This window comes from Gymnodraco acuticeps, unplaced genomic scaffold, assembly GCF_902827175.1.
Source record: "Gymnodraco acuticeps unplaced genomic scaffold, fGymAcu1.1, whole genome shotgun sequence".
Lineage (NCBI taxonomy): Eukaryota > Metazoa > Chordata > Actinopteri > Perciformes > Bathydraconidae > Gymnodraco > Gymnodraco acuticeps.
In genome coordinates, this window is record NW_022990838.1 from 708288 (window position 1) to 731859 (window position 23572).

Consider the following 23572-nt stretch of genomic DNA (forward strand, 5'->3'; position numbering starts at 1 on the left):
ATGTGCAAACCGTGCACAAGCTTCAAGGCTTTGAACTATTCAACAGTGAACATTCCTCATAATGAAATGAAATGATTTTATATAATACCTAAATGAATGTGTATATCTTTATATATGGTAGTAAGGAGAATTAATAATATTGAATACATAGCCTTTACTTGCTTTTAGATTGAGAAATATAGCAAGAAAATCTCCAGTGAGCCTGTAACTGTGTACAGAGTTATTTCTTTGCCTCTGGCACTTGTGTAATGAGTTGTATACTTAAGTGGTAAGACTCAGGCAAGTAGCAAAGAAAGCAATGTCAATGTCTGGAAACTGACCAATCCATTAAATTGGAAAAGGGATTACACATTGTTAACAAAGCTTAGGCAGGCATTTTGAGATACAAAAAAAAGCAAATCAGAATGAAGGCTTGAACAGAACGGCTATAAAATGTGTAGTGAAATCAGTGAATTGCTGTTTAGACTTTTCCCAAACAGTGGATAAAATCGACCTCTTGCTGTTAACAACTGTCTCAGGGTTCTGGCAGCTGTTGATTATGTGTTCTTGTAAGCAAATGTAGTTTATTAGCATTTCAACCTTAACCTGAAACCTGGATTAGAGGAACAGCTTAATGTACCGAGGGAGGGTTAATGAGGATGTGAGTGAAGTTTGTAGGCGGCTGCTGGTGGCTGCGAGCATATCATCTCTCAGATCTCCAACTAAACACGTTCCCAAGGAGGGAAACAGGGGAAAGAGGTTAATGCGTTAATTACCCCGCTGCTAGCTAGCTAGTTGGAACACAAGTGCACAGTCAGCAGGCACTAATTAGGGATTATTTTATTCAAACTACTGTTTTTATTGAACGAGGTTTAAGCAGCAGGGGGCATGGGCTCATGCTGCTGCAAATTGCAATTTTCACACAAGAGCAGGAAATTAGGTCTGAAGCTTCGGCATCAAATTAGACATGTGAATATCCCACATGAGGCCACCTCCGACCATTTTAAGACGTTTGAGTAGAGCCAATAGCCGATAGATCAAAACCACAAGACCTTTTGAAAAATGAAGAATATTATAGGGAGGGAGAGGAAGAAAAGACGGTGGCTTTTGATCTCAGTAAGGATGAGTTTTGAAAATCAGCCAAGTGGCCCAGCTGTACTCACTGTTTGTTCTGCCTGTAAGCAGAACTGAAGACCAAGGGCCACTTTGTGGTACTTGAATCATCTTGCCTGGAGAATGAGCCGTTTTCTTTGGGACCCACTGTCTCTTTGCAAACCTAATCTACTCCTCGGACAGCCTTAACATTTCACAGCCATCGTCTGTTAACAGTTGATCCCTGATGATAAATAGAGCAGCTGCTCTGGCCTCGCTTCTGACGGCAACCTGCAAGCTCGTAACTTTAAATGACTCTGCAAAGATCCACCTGGGGAGAGGAGGGAGGCATGGATCATTTGGAATCAGAGGGAAGGGGAGGTGTAAAGGGCAGAATGTCAAATAAAACACTGCATTAGAGTGTTGCTGCAAGGATTGTGCTCAAGGTTAGATAGATGGGAACACAAATTATTAGAGTTAATTATGTAAACTCTCCATCCATGCCTTTTCTTTCCGTGGAAGTCTGTCAGAGTATTGAATAAAGATTTCAAGTGACAACTAGTCCATGAATTTCATCTAAAAGCAGCCAAGTACACCTCTCATGGAGTTAAGCTGTCAAATTATCCTCCATGCTGGGTTAACTATGGAGCTCAGCAGAGACACGGAGTCCTGCAGACAGCCAGGAAGGAGATGGCAGAGTGTTATCCCAGGGTTGAGGCCTAGTTTCGGTTGTGTGTGGCGGCTTAAAGGCATCTCAAAAACATAAAAAACGTCACAAACTGTGAAAATCCAGAAGGGGGTCTACGGGGGATGGATAGTTGGCAGCAAGAGAGATAACATGAGTGTCAAGAATCCTTTTTGTTCACTGTGACTAAGATTCAGTCTAAAATGAAAAATTCCACAGCTTTTGATGTAACACGGCGTCTGTTAATGATACTTTGAAGAGCGGATGAAAAGGGAAAGCATTACAAGAGAATGACGAGGAGGGGAACAAAATAGATTGAAATTACACTTCCAGGACTGAACGCTCTGTCATCAAAATGGATTACAGCGTTGGGGAGAAAAACAAACTGAACTCCAGTTGCGCCTCTTGCTCTCATGTGTCTTGCTCTCATGTGTCTTGGCGTGTCACATAAAGGGAGAGCGGAGGAACTGTGTATCTGATGGCTGCACTATGTCACAAGTCTGCCTGAGTGAGGCAACAGACGCTGGCACTTAGCAGACTCCCTCACACTTGCTGATCTCCTGGGGGTTGGCTGATTACTGTGATTCTGAAATTACAGTCTTGATGAGCTGGAGCATTTTACAGAGAAAAAACTGCTGCAAGAAATGGGTCAAGCTGGAGCTGAGTTTCCACTCGGAGATAAACAAGCAGGAAGAAAAGGTGACATTTTCTGATGGAATGAAAAACTGGATGGGCTATATTCAGTGATTGATCTTTTTGGTTTATATGTAAAAAGCTCAGTGTATGAGAGTAATCTCAGTATTCGGTGCAATCATCGAGACCACACATGCTCATTGTGTCTTTGTTTGAGGGTTTCTTTTCTTTCGTTTGTCATCAGTATTACAGAAAAACTACTAACATGATTTGAATGTAACTTTGTGGAATGGTGTATCGTTGTCCAAGAAAGAACCAATTTAAAATGTGAGCTGATCCGAATCATGGGGCCTTTACAAAATTATGTTTCCCTCAAAGAAACTAGTAACAAAGTTTGGATTGGCTAAACAAATGATCATAACACTTTTAAAACGGTGACAAGGAACAACTATACGACACTAATTGTTACCATGTATACTCATCAGTTTTGACATACTATAATCTCCTCCAGTCCAGTTAGTAGCTGCCCCTCAAACTGTCAAGAGTCCAATTTGATTCCCAAGTTGTGAAATTCAAACACATTGAATTAACTGAGCCAGCTCTGACTAGTCTCCCATTAAAACCGGGGCAGTAGATTGCTTCTTAAATTCACTCTCATTACAAGATCATCAGGGCAAAAGCACTCAGCCGCAATCTGTCTGCCAGTCTGACAGTGACTGACTCTTCCTGATAGTGAAAAGTACCCGAGAGGGTGGAATCTAACACATGACAGACGGGAAGGAACTCTTGTGGCAGACAGATCTTCGGGGGCGATGAGGGATGGAGAGGGACAAAACATCGGCAAATAAATGGCCCAGTTAATCTTAAATGTCTCTTGACGACAGATCCATGGTCCTGGAGCCCAAACATTTTCATTTTATCTTTATGGTTCTAACACCAGAGAACCAGGCCAGGGTTGGCATGGCCATCTGACGTAGGGCGGGTAGAGGGATGGTAACAGCTTGGTATTTTTGTGTGGGATGCTGGTGCTAGTTAGCCGTGTATGTGTGTGTGTGTGTGTGTGTGTGTGTGTGTGTGTGTGTGTGTGTGTGTGTGTGTGTGTGTGTGTGTGTGTGTGTGTGTGTGAGTGTGAGAGAGATGGAGATACTTACATTTCTGATGTCCAGTGTTCATCTGCGTGTGGGGGAGAAGCTGGAGGGGGAGTTCACCTGGCCTTGGCAGACAGGCCAGCATTTCACAGAGACACTAATGCAACATGGGACACACACTTCTCCTCACACTGCGGAGAGAGAAAAAAGAGAGAGAGAGCGAGGTCAGCAGTCAGACATAACTGCAAGGCAGCACATGATCCAGAGGCTGGGTCCAGACTAATAGAACTCTGTGGCTGACCCCCCGAGGCTCAGGGCTGAGGGAGATGTGGTTACCTTTCAATTAGAAAGCGATTCACACCTGGAGCATCAGGTAAGGTGACATTTGATGCCAATAACAACTTCAATTAAACATCAAACAGCTGAAGTAAAACGGGCAAATTGACTCGGTTCCTTCCCCCTGCCCGCCTGCATGTTACAGCTAGTTGGACCCTGCTACCTGCGCTTTACCTTTTCCGCCTCCACCAGACCGTGGCAGAGGGAATTAATGACTCCTGTACACTTGAAAAGAACACACTCGAGAGGCCTGGGCGCGGACAAGTTAGTGAGCCTCGGATCGATATTGAAGTCCTCTAGACCTCAAAGAGGCCTTTTTTTCAGGGGAAGTTAAACAATGGAGCTGGCTCACAATGTGGTGAAAGGAGATGAATAAACAGGGTTGCAACTCCAATAAATGCCTGCCACTTTTGCTCTATAACCTGATGTAATAGATAGGGAGAAAAACGTTAGCCACGCTCCACTTGGCTTACTGCTGTATTCAAAACACCAGATGCTTTGCTTAATCAGCACTGAAGAACAGTGAGGGAGCACATTAAGTCTACAGAGTCCGCGCCCTCCCTCTTTTTTTGCTGCGTGGCATCAGAGGAGGGCGGCAAAGTGTGCACAGACTAACAGCGTCTATGAGAGAGGCAATTACCCACAAAACAACCTTGGCGTGCCTGTCTGCCGCAGGGTGATGGCTTAAAAGTGTCTTCCTCCCTGCAGGGAGAAGAGACAAGAGCAGGAAAGAGTGACAAAGTGAGAGAGAAAGGTGGAAAGAGAGAAGGACGGGTGGCGGGGCTGGGGTGTTGTGGGGGCTGAACTTGCTTTAAAAAGCAGGAGCTCAAAAAGGTCAGAATGACAGCTCATTTAAATCCTCCCAGCGAGAGGATGAAAAAAAAACAAGCCTTAATGAAGCTGCCAGTTCTACACAGATACCTGTGAGCGTTGCACCTTGGGGTGCAGCAGGGACAGGGTGGCAGGGGGGAGGAAGGGAGAAAAGGGTAGAATGGTGGGTGGCAGCGCTGTATTCTTTGAGACAGATCTGAAGATTTAGGGTGTTTTTTGTGCAGTTGATGCTGCGTCACCTTTTTCTGTTGCCCAGCCTCCCACCACTGTCATCCTCCCCCCCCCCTTCCCACTGCTTTTTGATTTACAGCCTGGACCGCCATATGGCAGCAATCCCTGCCCTCGATTCAGCGTGTCACCATGCATTAACTTTAATTGGCCTGATATGTTATTCTTTTCCCTCGGCCTTGGAAAGGATTTTAGGTATCGCCCTGATGTCAGCAGGCAACATTTCCAGCGCTCTCTCATTTATCAAGGTGCCAAGATTTCACACAAGGATAACAGCAATCTCTTTGACAACAGGCAGGGCAGGGGTGCAGAGAAACTAAATATCAAAAGGTGGCAAGAGTCTGAAATGATGTCGGGGAAAAAAGCCCACACAGCCTTATACTTGTCGCTGCATTTTGTTATAGAATCAGCGCACTACAGGCAAAAAAAACTGCCAACAGACCATCAGTCCGCTCCCTTCCTGCCTCCCCCACGGCGCCCCTGAATGTCAGAAAGCTGTGCAATGGGGAGCGCAGCGGCAAAGGTCAGCCTATGGTAATGCCCCAGCTGACAATCTGCTTTACAGAGCCGAGCAGGAAGAGATGAAACCCAACGGAACAGAAAGCCTGACGTCGACTGACTCGCCTATCAGCACCGCTGCCACATCGACTTGAAATATACATCACACACCAAACAGAGGCTCTTTTTTACAAAAAACGCCCGCCCCCACAGAGGCATTTACCAACACACAGACCATTTGTATGAGGAGCAGGATGACTACACCTGATAGAGAGTTGAATCCAGACAGGGACGGAGCTCGCTGGAGGCTGAGTCCTAACAGCGACCATGCCTTTCTCTGTCCCTCCAGCCATGCACACATCCAGGCCAATAGGTGTCTCACCCAATGGCTTAGTAGCCTTTGGGTGAGACACAGACACAGCCCCTCCTGTCCGCAGTGGAAACACAGTAGCGTCTGTGGAGGCCAGCTGCAGTGTGTGCAGCCAGGATTGGCCTGGTGGAGTTTAGCCAGGCGTCTCACACTATCAGCCCCATGCAGACAGACACCACAGGGTTCTCAGAGTATTATGGGGGGCCCCTGTGACTCGGCAAGTCTCCACCAGCTACTTATAGAACCGTAATAAAAGTGTGCCAATAACTGTGTCGCTCTCTTTATAGACAAATAAAGGCGGGCAGACAAAGCAGGACTTGAGTAAGTGATGCGCATGGCTTGTGTCATGTGTCAAACTGCTCCCATAAAAGCTGACCTATATTTTCTTTTCATTCCTCTGTAGGGAAGGAGAAAAAGAAAGCCATCTGAAGTTTAAAAAATAATAAGACGAGGATAAGACGGAAGCCATTTAGGAGATTAGACAGCGGACTTCATTTATAGTTGAATCTTTTGATCAATATCCTCCTCATCACCTACAATCTGCATTCAAATGTGGAAATGCATTAGGGTAATAGCATAGGAAATCATCTATTTAAATATCTACCGGCAGTAACGCATGAGGAAATGTGAGGATGTGCTCCAGAAATAAGCTCATTAGAAGGATATGAGTTCAACAATATTAGAGGAGAAAAACAATGAAGGGGAAAAAACAAGGTGAAAAGTATGTTTGGTTGCTGGTTGAATATTAACAGCTTTTCTATACCAATTAAAAGCAAAGGCAATTAGGAGAACCAAGTCACCATGTTGTACATTGCTTGTGCTAACGGCTGAAGCAGAGGAGAGTGGAGGAGAAAGCAGGCTGCTGTTATTCTAATTGCATGTTTACCCCCAGGTTATGGGTCTGAAATAGAGCCGGGAAAAAAATGTTGCAGTAAAAATGCAATGCAACTTCACTGTGTTGATTCTCTCAGGGACAGAAAGAGTGAAATTACTTTTCTTTGCAAGCAGACTCTCTGAATAGAAGGCAAAGAAAGAAAAGAAGCAGGAAATAGAGAATGGCTTTTTACCCTTGAGTACCAAGTCAGAGTGTTCTGTCAAAGAAAGGGGAAAAAGCCTTGGCTCTGAAGAAATGACAGATTGGTATTGCCTACATTAGCCCATCAGGCTTTACAAACAACAGTAGAAAAGGATTGCTATTGCTAGCAGAGGGCCATGGGCATGTTAGGCTACGACAGGCTGGTTCACGGCCTCACACAATGGATCCTGATGACTGCAGCACATCCCGAGGCGGTTGGAACGGGCCGTTTGCTTTTTCAGTCAGCAGAGACCCCGCATCAACCCGGACTGTTATCTCACACCAAAAGAGAAAGGGCAAGAGAGTGGGAGTCGGTCATGATAGTGAGAGGAGGGCAACAAGAGAAGCCAAGAGAAGACAACAAACCCAATCTCAACTCGCACAAACATTGAGAGTCTGTAAAATAGTGGTTTCCCAGTTGCTAGACACGAGGTGTCAGGCATAAAACTGTCAAACAGGGAATCTGCTGCAGTAGTGTGGGAGACAGGGAGACAGCTACTCGAGAATACTCTTCTATACGGGGAAGGGAGGAGTCTGAGAAACAACTGTGAGGCTGTATGAACCCTCAGTAACCAACTGATGAAAAAGTGACAGTTCCTTGAGGTGAGACGGGGATATGGAGCGGAGAGAGACAGCATGCCCCTGGAATAATGCAGAGTCCACAGTCGGTTAAATCTTAGCTTACGTGTCAGATACGGAAAGTTGGTTTCACAATGCCAACTCAGGCTCTTCTACCATGAAGCTATGAAAAGGAGACACAACGCCAAAGCATGAGGCCTCTTCTTATCAGAGTGACCTCATTCCTCCACTCTTGTCTTTACATCAGTGGCCCGGCCTCTTGGATGATGTCCTCACAGATGAGAAGATGACAATAATGGTTGGGGGATGTAAGGATGAGGAGATATCAGGCGTGAGTTTCCTGGCCTGGCTATCTTTGTTAGAGCTATGTCATGGCCATTATCCGTCCACCAAGTCAGCACAGAAGCCTGAAGAGGTACATTCTTCAACTCGGGGTCAGTTTGACTAACAGCCACTTAAGCCCACTTGCCTTCCTGAAGAACACTACACATGGGGAAGGTAAAGCTAATGCCTCTTTGCCAGTCCATTGTTCGGCTTGACTCAACTCACTTTTGGTATCAGGTCCTGTTTTCTATTTCGTTTCCGATAGTACTCCTCAGTGTAGATAGAATTCTAAGCTGATAAATATAGCAACAGCTTACATATTTTGTATTGGCAACCAAAGACAGGAACATCAATTGTACAGCTAAGTGTATGACTGCCACAAATGGGGCGAGGAAGTTAAAACATTTTAGGTCTCTATTAACGGTAGCTTTGCTATATAAAAATGCTGGGTTTGTGCAGGATGTCCCGTGTCACACAAAGGCGAATTTCTTTGACTCACCTTTTTGTATTGGCTCAGCTCACTTAAAACTTTGACAGAGGCTACTTGCTACCAAAAAAAAGACCATAAACCAAGAACTATCCACAACTTTTGCTTATGAAAACCAACATAGTGCGAGTTAAGTTGATAGAGCGTTGCCGTATCATGCAGTGGAAATGCGGCAAAAGTCTGCTCACTCATGTCAAGCCTAGCCAAGGTCAGACGGGCAGACAGAAAGTGCTGGCAGCGCCGCATGCATGGCGTCATGAATGCCAAAATGCCGAGGCCCCTTGCTGTGCCATTTGACAGACATTTTTACACCTGATAAAAAAGCAGTGTGGATGGCCTGCCAAAACAGAGGGGATCCAAAGTGAGGGGTGCAGGCCTAGTTATTTATTTATCTGCTGCAAATCCATCTAGAGAGCAGCCAGAAGCTGGGCATGCCTCAGTGAGGAATAAGCCAGCCTAGTCTCAGACATGACAGTATTAAACCACTTGAGGGACAGGAGAAAATAGATCTGACATGTAGTAACAGAAAAGGAAAACAAACAGCTTTCATGAAGCAGCTCTCTTGGAGGGATTGGATGTACTCTAATTGATGATTAACACATCAAATGAGTCAAATGTATCAGTGCCGATAGTCAAAAGATTTGACTGTAACTTGGTAGTTTTAATTGGAAGCAAATATCAACACAGTGGGGGTGAAGCTAAACTAAATGCTAACATCAGTAAGCAAACATGCTCACAAAAACAAAGCTAACATGCCAACCTATAGCAGGTTTATTGTGTTCACCGTACTTTTTGAGTGTGCTAGTCTGCTTGCATTTGCTAATTAGCAGGAAGCTTAAAGTACAGCTGAACGGAGTGCCATTACTTCTGCACGTACTTGGACATAAACCAAAGCATTTGGCAAATACTAATTTGGACACCATTTTGGTGAAATCCTTCCAATAGTTGTTGAGCCATTACATTTAAAACTCTAATTGTTGGTGGCACTAAAGGGAGAGTCTGGGTATCAAGAAATACATATGCACATTATATGTGAAACGTCAATATCTGAACAGAAATAGGTGCCCATCAAGTCATATTCATTAAATAACAACACACTTTATATGGTAGTGATGCTCAAGGGAAGTTAAATAGATCACCAAATGATGGGGATCATGAATGCCTTGGAACATTTCTTTCCATTAGTTGTCGAGATACTGAGGCCAAAGCAGTGGAAGGACCGATGGACCAAAGGACAGAGCCACACTACATTAGCTTGATGTTTTAGAAATGCCAGATGGCAACAGTATTGAAATACTGAGAACCACATGCAAATAAACAACACGAAAGAGACTGTTTATCCTCTGGAGAACCAGCCTTCTGGTTCATCAGATCACACAACTCAGAGACATCGCTCATACATATGAGAGCAACGCTGCTCCCTTTCATCTCCTCTGTGATGCCACCGCATCCGTGTTATCTTTACATATCCCTATATCACACCAGACAACAATGTGCTGAGTCACATGCTGCCCTGTCAGATGCCAGACAGTGGGGCTTGGTACAGGACTAGGATGGTTAGGGTTAGAATTACACAGATATGCAGAGACTACACTGCCGAAATCTTACTTACTTCTCTGTAGTTTTTTTAATCAACACTTAAAACTCACTTTTTCTCTCTGGCTTTTGTTTAATTATTTAGTTCTTTATTCATTTAGTTCTTTATTTTAATATTTATAACATAACATAGGATTTCATAAAGTATTTTAAAAATAGTTTATACATTATTCGAATATAGGAATAGTAGATAGGATTACTTAAAATATAGTATCTTATATTTCATCTTTTTCCCTTTAGACCCTTGCGGTTTATTCTTAAAAACCCTTACCCACCCCCCATTTTCCCTCTGCTGGTCTATGGCCTTGTAAAGGGTAACGGGGTACAGAGTCGCTTAGATAAGCGGGGGAGTGCATCTGACGAAGAGATAGGTTGTTGTGTTCCCTCTCTCTGTTTCTTATCTATATCTAATAGAACTGCTCGGGTCTTGATAGATTGAGTGGGGAAGTTCATGAGATCTTTCTAGAGGGTTATCAAGAATAACTTTTATCCAATGACCTTTTCCCTCTCTGTCTGTGTCTGTGTATTCTCTTGTTCCGATTAACCCAGCCAAATGTTTTTTCTTGTTTTGTGTCTATATCTACGCCGGGATCCGGAGTCGAGGCTGATCCTCTTGCTGTAGTCCTGTGTCTTGGATCCTCTATCCTGAGTTCTGGATTAAGTCGTGGACTTCGGGTCGTGGCTGAACCTGTCTCTGCGGTCCTGCCTTGGGTCTCACCATGCTGCTTCCCTGATGGCTTCCACAGGATTGTAGCTGACATCCTCGTGGATTCATCTTCTTATTACAGACACATGCATTTCCTAACATTCGGTCTATATGCTGTAAAATGTATTATCTCTTCGATTTACACACGGCATCTATTGCACGTCTGTCCGTCCTGGGAGAGGGATCCCTCCTCTGTTGCTCTCCCTGAGGTTTCTCCCATTTTTTCCCCTTAAACTGTGGGTTTTCTCCTGACGTTTTTCCTTGTACGATGTGAGGGTCTAAGGATAGAGGGTGTCATTTTTCTCATACTGCTATTCTGAACAATCTGTGCTGTTGTATTTGCTGTAAAGTGTCTCTACTGTAGGCTATTTTTATTATATGTACAGCACTTTGGCTCAACCAAAAATCGTTTATAAATGTGCTATATAAATAAAACTTGATTTGATTTGTAGTGAAAAATGGCAAAAGCCTAGTAATTTCCAGCTAAATATTACCCAAAATTATACTTTTTTGGGCATGTTCTAACTATTGGACTGTAAGTCAGCCAGTCCTTCTCCCTGCTTAGTGGGAAATAACTCAATGTGCTGGGAGCTAAAGCGCTGCAGCATTGTTCCAGCTGGCAGAAAAAGGGGAAATGAAGATGGAGTGGTTTGATTTCATTTGTTAGCAGGTGCATCCATTTTATGTTCCTCCCTACACCCACCTCGTCTCTCTCAGTCAAAGCGCTTATCAGAAATTGGACACCCCAGTGACAAATTGAGCCTGCGATTAAAGGGAGAAAGAGGGAAGCTTTGTTAAGTGCCGTTGATTGGGATCCCAGGCTGCCCTCACACATCAGAAGTGGGTATGTGTGTGTGTGTGTGTGTGTGTGTGTGTGTGTGTGTGTGTGTGTGTGTGTGTGTGTGTGTGTGTGTGTGTGTGTGTGTGTGTGTGTGTGTGTGTGTGTGTGCATGTTGGTACAGAGCCAATAGCAGAGCTGACACCACCACCTCCTCTTCTCCAATATTCCCCTCTCTCCAGGTGTTCCCACGGCTTACATTTCTGCTCCGAGTACACACAAAACCAAATCAATGCAGCTGTTCCCCCATCTCTCTCACACACATATAGGAAATTACACATGCATAGGAAATTACACAGGCAAGCCTACAGTACATATACAGCAGCGATTTTCCCCTGCAGGAGTAATGACTTCCTCTAGTATTTCCCGTGTCTTCCTATTGACATGCACGCTGTGTTTAACAGAGAAAAAAGTTAAGCCTCTGTGTGTTTGTCCCACCCAGACCCATATTATTGACCCAGCATTAACCAGCCTTGGCCTGTTTGGAGCGCAGCTAGGCTGATTTAAGAGGGGGGTCAGAGCAGCTCTGCTAGGCAGAATGGTGCAAGCGCTGACTCTCACAAATCATCCTAAAAGGGCTTAATGCACAAAAACAGCTTCTAGTGTTGCACAGGCCTGTTGTGAGAGATGTATCCACTTTGCCATTACACTAACTGGCCTCTCTGCCTTATTATGAGCTGCATATATACCAATGCAAATAAAGAAATAACCCTAATTAGAATTATGCTTGGACCACCCCTTCATGAGGTCTTGCTCAAACAATTTAATCTTTTCCTATTCGCATTAAACCTTGTCTAGACTTCTTATTTATTGCAAGCTCTTGGTTCAGAAACCTTTCTCCTTATCTATTTAGCCTTTATTTAACCAGGGTATACCCATTTAGATTACATATCTCTTTTACAAGGAACACTTGGCCAAGAAGAGCTGCATTGAGTAAGGAAACCTCGGTTTTGAATGAATATCAGTGAACCGTGATACATGATATTCAGTATGTGTAGACAATGAGCATATCATTAATGTACAACATAATCAATAACAGCCTCTTCATTTATTAACTGTGACATAAGTGTGAGGGGTGTCTAGATCTATACAAATGACCATCAATACTAGGAATTAAGATGCTTAAATAACTCCGGGCCACTGAATCATTCATGAATCATGAATCATGAACACTGACGGATTCATCATATTTAAATGTATATTTTGTTATTTACAGCCTAGTCTGTTATTGTGAGTAAGACTCTGCTTCTGTCGCATTATTTGAGAGGGGATCTTCCTAATGCAGACCAAAGAAAAAGCTCTCAAATTGGTAATCGATTAATCGCTTGGTCTTTAATTGTCAGAAAATAGTTTTTTCAGCCCAAGATGACGTTCTTAAATGTCATGTTTTTTTTAAGAACTTTAAAGTAAAGTAAAGAAACCAAAAAATATGACATTTTAAAAGCTACTATCAGATGATTTTGACTTTTATTATTTATTTAAGTACTCAAACCAATAATCAGTTATCAGAATAGTTGGTGGTTAATGAAATACTTAACAACTTATCCATACATCTTTGCAGATCTACTCTCAACTGGTGCAATGTTGAGAAGTGGTAGAAATATTTGGAGTCAAAAACAAATGCCTTCATGCCAATGCCAAATCCTGCTGTGTACAAGTTCGATAAAAGCGGATTTGTCTCCATCCTGAGTGTACGCAGGGCTGGTAAGGTCAGCCGCCTCCGTGGCAGCTCTGACATTCAGTCTTGCCTCCAGCGAGTCCCCCTCGCACCCTCAGACCATCAGAGGAATAAAAGAGACAGAGTTGTGTGAGATGTGGTTCTTTTAACCCTGGCCACGCACGAGGCGAAGTCCTGAGAGCCTTTCTGCCCCCAGTTCTGTCCCCCAGCAGACTCACTGGGCAGCCGGCTGGTGACTCTGTGGAGAGCAAACACAGGCCCGGCATAGCAAACATCTCACCTCTGTGTCTGCATGGGAACATCTGGCCCTCCCAGGCTCGCACGGCCTCCGTCTGTCTGACTGTGAGCCTACACACACTGTTGGTGTATACCTGGTGTTGTCATGGCACCAGGATTTTTACACCTACACAGGTACTGGTTTAAATAAACAAACAAAACCTAAGCAATCAGGCAATGTGCTACACAACAACCACATCCCCAATTTGATTATTACACTGATTGAACAGCTTAGTTTGCATCATAGGACTTCTAATATGATGGAACGTCAAAATAAGCAAACACATCAGCTAAATAGTTTAATATTTTGCCCCCAAGACCTCAGTTTCATCATCAGTTTGATATACATTGAGAATGCAATTACAGCTTGTATCAAACCTTAAAACGTACAGACCAAAATGTGCTAATTTAGCTGAGTATCGAAAACTGTCGCGTACCAAAAGCTAACATCGATTGTCTGCTCAGATTGGTTATTTTTGTTACTTATGCTTTGATCAAATCATTCATAATTTATACCAAGATTGAGATTACTGCTTCGTCTGGCCTGTACCAGTGAGATATATGAGTAATAGAGTTAGCCAAGATGATAAAACTCTTTCCCATCGCTCACTTTCTCTTGCATCATGCCTGCTCATCTCAGATCTCCTGCGGCCATATAATGGTTCAAGACTGAAGAGGCATGCTCAAAGGTCCATGCCATTGAGCACAGCATTAATGCACCCAGCAGCAAATTTTTCGCCATCGACCCCCGTTCCCTGCAATAAGGACAGAGCCATCAATCAGGCCCAGATAGCAGACACCAGACACGGGCTGATGAAGTGGGGGACTTTGGAGCTAATGACAAATGGATCCCTCAGATATGGTCACAGTATACGATGACAGTCTGCAGAGAACACTTGACCTTAAGCGAAACATCTTAAGACACTTTTTAAGACTGTGCAATGCCAAAAATATAGAATATGCTGTTAATAAAATGTGGTTATTGTGTGAGAACTCCAGGGTCGGTCAGGATGAGAGTCTCAGCTCCGTCACTCTCCGAGCACTCCTGACCGCCCAGCACTCCTTTGTACTCACACCAAAGCTCTGGGAGTGACCTTCAGGAGGCCTGCTAGTCCTGCTAATTGGGGTCTCAACAGAGCACAGCATCTACCGCCCCCCCACCACACTTCACTGGAGGAGGGATTGGAGGAGAGGGAGGAAGAGATATCAGGAGTGTTATCTTCTTGGTGGGAAACGGAGACGAAAAGTAGAACCTGGGCTTAAAAACTGAATTTCGAGTACTTTAAGTGCTGCAAAGTGCTAATACATAGGGCTGGTAAACAGAAAAAGATTCACATTGACTAAAACTCATTACTCTGATGACAAAAATCGATCAAAGATTCTCCATACCTACTGAAAACCACATGTCTAGTCTACAATTGACAGTGTAACAATAGATAGTATAACTGGAAAAAGTTATCATTGTTTCTGAATCGAAACATTTCACAATGATACAAAATACCACAACACGATTAAGATTATAGACGTTGGACTATAAAAGCAGAATATTGATATATTGAACGCACCTCACCGCAGTTACAAATGCTGACTAACAGTCCAAAGCCCAAAAGATACCCATTCGAATAAGACAGAAAAAAGCAGCTATTCCTCCCTTTTTTTTTTACAGGCTACTTTTCTGTTGATCAACAATTTCATAAAATAATGGATTCTGTTCTAAATTCAAGATAGCATTGCAAAACAAGGCAAGGCAAGTTTATTTATATATCACCTTTCAACACAAGGGGCTTTACAAAAAATGAAAGACATTAAGAAAATGGCATTTAAAATCAGTCATTAAAAAGAAAAGATAATAAAAGAAACATTAAAAGAAAAAATACATGGATAAAAGTTACAGTGCAGTTTAAGATGTGAATAGTTCAATTAAAAGCAGCGACAAAAAGAAAAGTCTTTAGTCTGGATTTAAAAGTAGTAAGAGTTGCAGCGGACCTGCAGGTTTCTGGGAGTTTGTTCCAGATATTTGGAGCATAATAACTGAACGCTGCTTCTCCATGTTTAGTTCTGACTCTGGGGACAGAAAGCTGACCAGTCCCTGAAGACCTGAGAGATCTGGATGGTTCATAATTTAGCAGGAGGTCAGACATGTATTTTTTGGGCCTAAACCATTCAAAGCTTTATAAACAAGCAGCAGTATTTTTAAATCTATTCTTTGACACACAGGAAGCCAGTGTAAAGACTTCAGAACTGGAGTGATGTGATCCACTTTCTTAGTGTTAGTGAGGACTCGAGCAGCAGCGTTCTGAATCAGCTGCAGCTTCCTAATAGATTTTTTAGCGAGACCTCTGAAGACACCATTGCAGTAGTCGAGTCTACTGAAGATAAAAGCATGGACAAGTGTTTCCAAATCCTGCTGTGACATTAGTCTTTTAATCCTAGATATATTCTTTAGGTGATAGTAGGCTGATTTAGTAACTGTTTTAATGTTGAAACTCAGGTCAGAGTCCATGACTACACCTAGATTTCTGGCTTTATCTGTTGTTTTGAACATTGCAGACTGAAGCTCAGCGCTAACTTTTATACGTTCTGCCTTGGCTCCAAAAACCATTACCTCAGTTTTATCTTTGTTTAATTGGAGAAAGTTCTGAAACATCCAGTCATTGATTTGTTCAATGCACTTACTCAGTGTTTGAATTGGAGCATAGTCTCCTGGTGAAATTGTTACGTACATTTGTGTGTCATCCGCATAGCTATGGTAACTTATTTTGTTGTTTTTCATTATCTGAGCCAGTGGTAGCATGTAGATGTTAAAGAGAAGAGGCCCCAAGATGGAGCCTTGAGGTACCCCACATGCATATTTGTCAACTCAGATCTGTATTTACCTATAGAAACAAAGTTTTGTCTGTCATTTAAGTAGAATTCAAACCAATTTAGAGCTGTTTTCGAAAGTCCCACCCAGTTTTCTAGTCGGTCTAGTAATATGTTGTGGTTAACAGTGTTAAACAATCAAGTGGTATGGTCTAAAACAGTTGTAGAAAAAAGTAGTATAGCCTAATACAGAACAAATATATGTAAACTCCAAAGTAGCTTTTAAAAAAACAAACTAGAGGCACTTGGAGAGTGTATCATTTTACCAAGGCCATTTCAATACAGCAAGTGCAAATTTAGATTTCTAAATGCGGGCCCAATAATACTTTATCCCTTACATTTGGAAATAAACGCTGTAAATCTGTGGATCATTTCAATAAACTATATCAACTAGCCAGTACGAAAACTTGAAAGGTTCTTAAGTAAATCATTAGGTCCTTAAATGTATAAAAGGCGCTAAAAGCCAAATTAAGAGTTATATGCCATGATGCTATGCCGGGACTTTCATAGATATGAACGTGTCCCTGCCTCCAACACTGAAACTCTCCAGTTGTCTTTATACATCCATGGTCCATCCATCCAGTAGTTTTCCCGTTATCCTGCTAACAAACAAACAAACTGAAAAACAGAACCATATCTCTTTGGCTGAGGTAATTACATTTGTGGAAATAAATATTGTGGTGTTTGAAAAAGTAAAAGGCACCCCAACGTGGATCATGGGTTGCTAAAAGGGATTGTGGCTCAGGCAGGTCAGTGCTCTGCTCTCAGGAATATGGAGGAGACAATGACACAGGTCATTTAGAGCGGGTTGGCCAGGCTGCAGCTGTGCCCTGAGCCAGCCAACACATCATCACATCAGGACCACTTGCTATCAGTGCCATCAGCACTCAGAATAATGGGGTGGAAAATGTACAGGAAGTAATCCTGTAAAAACAAGATGCTACTAAGAGCCTTTATGTTGGCAAAGTTGTAAGGGAGCTGTTTTTTAAGGTTGAATTTAGGGGAAAAGATACACTTATCTGAAGGAATTATAGACTGGACTTGGTAACCATTTTAAAGAAGCTTTGCGATAGATCCCGTGAATGAGACTTTGAGCAAGGGTGGCCATGAATAGAAAGGTCTGCATTTCATTTGTTAATCCATCATTCTAATTGTACTCTCTAACAAAGAGGAGAGAAGAGTGGTGAGGCATTCAGAGGCAATGGAGCATGCTGAGGGGTGCGTGTGTGGTTCTCCATGGAGCCAGAGAGGCCGTGGCCCTTGGCCCTTAAAGCCCGGCAAGGGCTGGGGAGAATGGGCTCTGATGAGCTCAACGCAGGCAAGACTAATCCCTTCATGTCCTAAAGAATTGTTTAACTATGTTTGACTGATTAACCCAAACCCCTCGTTTGCACTTTACAATCTATTTGTTCAATCAAATCTCCTGCACTCATCATGCTGCAGTGTGTGGGTGGTTATGGTGAGGGAGAGAAAGAGAAAGAATGAGAGAGAGTAACAAAAGGGGCTGCAAAAAAATCCATTTGGTGAGAGCACACATAAGTCAAAAGAAAAGCTTTTTTCTTCCACTTATAATTCTCCAAATGTACATAGCACGAGTTCCTGCGCAGCTTTTGCTAACATTCAAAGGTCAGAGAATTCTTGCCTTGAGAGATTTCAAGTAGAAAGTCATCGGTGGTGTGTAAGCATACCGCACTGGTGTGCTGGTTTTTACCAGCTTCATGGGAAAAGGACATTTAAAGACACCCTCCCCTGCGTGGAAAATAGGTTGCCAGGAAGATTAACCCAGCTTCCTTTTATAGCCTCTGACAAGAGGTTAAATCACACATTACACTGCCTGAAATGTCTCCCAGTAATTAGATCAAGAATATTACTCTCCCTTCTTCCCCTTGCAGACTGCAGCTGATCAAAGCCTAATGATGGTGTCAGTGCCATTGGCAGTGCTGGCTGGCTAAATCTCCCCATCGGGATGGCAATCTGTCAGGGCCACAAGCCCCGCTAAACAGCACAGGACGAGAGTACAATGGTGCTTGACACAAAGTAGACTAAATGAACCACATCTTTCACCAACAAGCTATCCATCAGCAATGCACCATTAAAATTCCCCGTAATGATAAAACCTCTTGGTCTAGGACTGGTATGTGTACACTGATGGCTGAAATGTATACAATGAGAGGGTTGTTGGCGACAACTGTGAGTTTTATCTTAATAAAACCCACTATAGCGTATCTGCTGTCTTTCCATGCCGGAGCAGATCCAAGCAGCACCTGGTCCCCTTGATGGGGTGAGGGGGATACTGGCTATTAATTACAGAAAGCCGACACGCAGCACAGGCAATCCCTCGCAATGAGACCCTGGGACGTCAGATACAAGACGAATGCTTCTATGTCACACGGCAACACAACCTGCCTCAGGACTCTTTACTCTGCGCACTTCCAAGTATGCCTTTCATATTGTGGCCCACCCTTCTTCCTCTGCCCCCACCCTGTCTCCATCTCAATCACATTCTGCGGATGTTACACTACTTCAGGGAATATTTCCTGACGAATGCAAAATGGTTTGTGCAGTAGCATGATAAAAGTTGACATTTTCTTTTCCTAATTCAATTCATTTCCTTTGTAAACAACCTCGCCTCTGTGTGTGTGCAGGCTGAAAACACATCACACGGAACGGTCAATGAATTTCTTTGCTCTCAAACTCAACAGCTTAAACAAAAAGGGGGAAATGGCAGGAGATATGCCAATCATTAATCGTTGAAAGGTGTCTGACAAAAGAGGCCCTTAAAACTCGACAGCTTTTCTTTTTCGCGTCAGTCCCCAAAGAACAACCAGTTCCTAAAAAAGGGGCCCGGACAACAGACGCCTGCAAGAGGTCTGACCCCGAATGTAACCCCATACAGGTGGCACAGGAAGCAGGAATGCTATTCAGGAGAAAACATTGTTCTTACCCTAAGACATGCTCTCAGAGATCATTTTTGACAGGCACATTGCCATTTAAGTTTATTCTAACTTGTTGAAAAGCAGATCCCCTTGAACACATTATTGGTAAAGCCTCATTGTCAGTGTAGACTAAAAGCTTCTGGTTAAGGCAGTTGTGAGAGTCTTCACAACTGGGTAGCTACACTGCATTATGCTGTGAAGGCTGAGTTCATCTTTAAGTGTTTGCAAAAATGTGAGGCAAACACTTAAAAAGCAACTTGTAAACCTCTTAATATTAAAGGAAAAAAAGGATATGCTTCTGCTGTTTGTCCAAGAGTCTTCCGTTGCAAAAATCTCAATGCACACACACAATGTCAAGTAGGGTGTTCCAGTTCAGGAGAATATTATGTCCAATCACTGCTCATCTACAGAGCTGAACTATGGACTGTGATTACAGCCAACATCCCCCCCCCCCAAGCAGAGCAACAACAGCATCTCTGCACATTCCAGGAAACGCAGCCAGCTGAAGACAGCAAATACACCAGAGAGAGGAGGAGACATAAACAACGTAAGCTAGTTTGAGAGCTGTGCCGATGTTTACTGTCTCACTAAGTGCATTTCATCCCCTCTGCCATCCCAGCAGCGGCGGTATTTCAGCATGCCATGCAGAGGGGGCTGCTGATGCCACAGGTCTGTGTACAGAGGGCTCAGTCACAGGCTGAGAGACTGTTTGGACAATGTAGCTGTCAGACACTCTGCCTGTCTGGAATAACGATTCAGTTCAGCCGATACAAAACAACCCCTTGTTCCCTTATAGTGGAAGTTAAAAGAAAAACTTTTGGGTTTGCAACTGTTGAAAAATAACAGGAATTTCTGCCTTTTTTTGACTTGGTATGCTTGCTATCAGGGAGAAAGGTCTGAGTTTGCTTCAAACAGCCTCAGAATGACATGCCAGAGGTTAGCCTCTGAAGGTCACAGTCACAGTCTTCACCTATCCTTTCAGCCGCTTTTCACAACACAACCCCAGGCCCTTTTGAACAACAGGAAGAATGTCATCTGGTTACTTTTCAAGGCACGGAGATACCATTCACTGTGGCCAACCATGGCTGCAAACAGGACTAGAGGGTTAAGAGGTTATAAAAGGGCCTCTCAATCCATCCAGTACACCACACGCGCACAGAAAAAAAACACACCCACACACTGAGGCCTGGAGAAGTGGTGCAACCTTTGATAAACTGAGGAGGGTCATGGCAAAGTGCCGTGGATTGACCGCTTCAGCCTCAGTCCCTCCCAAGTAAAGCTCTTAACAAAGCCTCCGAGCTTCGCCTGCTTTGTCCTTTTGGACAATGTAACTTTATGATATCCATCCATTCGGTTACTATGTCTGGCCAAAGGTTATAAAAGACTAGTAACATTTCATCACACAGTTAACAAGGCAACTTTAAAAAAAAAAAAAAAGATTTTAAATACCTCCAATTCATGACTTTCATTGTATTATTGATGCTATCACTAAGCTGAGGATAAGGCAAGCATTTTCAAATGAAACTATTTTGGTCATCAAATAAAGCATTCCTTTAAAAACACACACCCTGTGCTTAACGACAATGCATCAACAAACATCAGGTTGTAAAGCCTGTTCCAAAATGACTTTTAGACTACAGACGGAGCTGAAATCCTTTACCAATTAAGTGAACCCTCTAAAATATTAAAAATAAAGCCCAATTAACCCGCAGATTTTTTTTATCTCCACCCTCTATAATCCTCTGGTAGCTTACCCTTATCTAACGTCTGAGCCAACTATGACGCTCTGAGCTCCCTCTCCCTCGCCCCCTCCACTTGATATCCCATACAGCTTTACTCCTGCATTGTTGCTCCATTCTTTCTGACCCTGCAGACCGGGTGAGACTCTGAGCCTCTCTGATGCCGGCTAATGATGCCCTGATATGTACAGTTGGCATGGATGTTGGAAAACTGCAGCAGTAACCGCGGACATGCTAATGGCACCTATTAGGATTACTTAAGTGATATGGGATTCGCCTGGCAACCCCTGGGCACAGAGGGTTGGTATTTGGGGTGGAGAGTGTCAGTGTTGGGTCAGTGATCCGATTGAGGCAGCCTTATCTTGTGCCATAAACAGATAAGAGTATCTGACTGCTCTTCTGCTGTTCCTGTAAGATGGAGGTGGATAAACAACCCTGTCGTCTCCAGTGCCTCCGACGAGTCTGATCAAACAGATGCCGTCCTAAACCCTGCCTTGTTCCTCCTGCTGCTATGACTGCTGTTTTTGCTTTGAATGTCACCGGGAGGCTTGGATTCATACCCGATTGCCCTCAAGCTGAAGACACAACAATTTCCGATAAGCCCTTTGGTCTTGTAACGTCAGGTTGGAGCCCTCCCTGACCTCGAGCCTCAGGTTTGCTGATTATGCAAGCTAACCCAGCAAGAGCGGGGCTTTTTGTCGTAATTGGACCTGCTGGCAACTTGCAAATCCATGCAAATTCAAGAAAACACAGAAATGTGGTAAACAAAGACGCAAAGTCTATCTTAAAAGCAGACCTATCGCCTGTGGTCATGACACATTGTAAATCAACCCATGTGAACTCAACTGAACACCATGTAACAGCTGATCCAGAGTCTGAGCCCTGCAGACGGGTCCCTTGTTCTCTGAGGTATCCAGAAGTGCCCATGATGTCCTATACGCCTGATCTGGATGTATCATGTGACCACAGTTCTTTACTCCCACCCTGACCTGCGTTTGACCCTCGTGATTTTCACACAAAAGCTACCAAACATCTGCCCTCTGTCTATAAAAACGATTCACATAGCTGGGAAGACATTGGGTGGCCTCACAGAGCGTCTCTCTAAGTGGTGGATGGCTGAGTGTGGGCTGACAGCTGCCGTGGTGATGGGGGGACTACAAGGTGGAGCAGGCTGGCACATCACTGCAACCTGGGAAATCTCTGCTATGCTGTCTGGGACAGGGGGTCAGCCTCATTTAGCAAATGGATGATATTCAACAAATGCTGCTCATCTCAAACTCCCGGTTTGAGGGAAATGAAAATCTGCTATGCAAATCCAATTCGCAGACAACACCTGCATGATATTTAACATACAGAAGCCCCCGCTGGAATATGAAAGGAAGAAATGAATTGCATTGACAAGAGCGTACTGTTACACATTTCCAATTCAAGTACCGTCTCTAAAACGCTACATCAAATGACTGGGCTTTGAATAAACCAAAATGAGCCAAGTGCCTCATTCCAGCACAGAAAATCGTTGCATCAAAAGATATGCTTGTTTAGTCGAGCCATTTCACAGCCAACAATCACAGAATCGGGACCTTTACTAATCAACGTATTTTTACGAGATCCCTGTGAATCTAAACAACAGCTGAAACATTAAATCAGCTCAGATTCTCTGGTTCACTCTTTGTACCTTGTGATCTGTTATTCATAGTCTTGCTCTGATGTCTCTGAGAAATAAAACAGAGCTTTGATGTTATCCCCTTATTACTGCTGTGTGATACCAGACCAATGGTGGGAATCAGATTGTTTGACTGTCACGTGGAGAATGCTGCAACCCAAAACATCAGGCACTCAGTGTAAGGGGCTTATAATGAAGTTTCTCTAAATAACAATCGTCACTCACTAAAAATCTGTTTAGCCATTTGGTTACCAGGAGAAAGTTGAAAACAGTGAGGTCAAAAAAAACTGTGTGTGGGTGTGCACATCACAATCTCTCTGAACTCTGTTTACTACTTAAAAATGTCCACCAAATGAAGCCTAAATAGGTGTGTGTTCACTACAATGTGATGTTTTTTCTGCAATAGTTAAACCTTGTCTGCAGGCAATTGTCGACTAAGAGCAACAGCAACCAAGATGCTACACGAGAATTTTAGAGGAAATTGCTCTCCTCTGCCTACAATGTAAATCAATATGTCCCAATACATTTGTCAGTGGTTGGCTGGGAGAAAAACCAAAGCAACTTGCTATCCTGTCAGTTTGCCCTCAGCAAAGGCTCTGGGGTTTGCGGTGACAGGTCCAAGAGTCAGCACATGATTCACGGGCGGAGGAGGAGGAGTAGGAGGAGGAGGAGGAGGAGGAACACTTTGAAAAGCCACGCAGAGCCCTAATTAACACATGCATTCAAGTGGTATTTCAATTTGGCAGATCGCTGTAATGTTCAACAATGCTGCAGATCAGCATGACATGAACAAATGAACCAGGTGCTCCCGACATTCAGGCTAACCTGCGGATGTTACAAGTAAAAGCTAACGCACAAATTAAGACATAATTAAAGTAATAAATGCACACACAGAAATCCAAGTCAGACGTTTACTAGAACTACGAGTGCAAGATCTACTGTTGTTTGCCTAAGCATAACGATATCTCACAGTGACTTAATGTCATTGCTGTCATTAGAGGTGAACTGCATTTTACAGATGGGGAGAGGCCTGCAGTCATTTGTTTTTAAGACCTAATTCATCTTCATTGTGC

At 43.4% G+C, this 23572-nt stretch overlaps 1 protein-coding gene across 4 annotated transcripts in view; it reads right to left on the reverse strand.

Moving 5' to 3' along the window:
• Positions 1-23572, reverse strand: part of fam222ba (family with sequence similarity 222 member Ba) — a 31703-nt gene that overhangs the window by 6457 nt on the left and 1674 nt on the right. For 2 of the 4 annotated variants that reach the window (XM_034233069.1, XM_034233070.1), the window contains exon 2: positions 3541-3668. In XM_034233069.1, the coding sequence (XP_034088960.1) occupies positions 3541-3622 (82 nt within the window). In that variant the 5' untranslated portion in view covers positions 3623-3668. Of the gene's footprint in view, positions 1-1142; positions 1403-3540; positions 3669-5634; positions 5833-23572 lie in introns of those variants that run through there. The other 2 variants (XM_034233072.1, XM_034233071.1) reach the window with 2 other exon arrangements.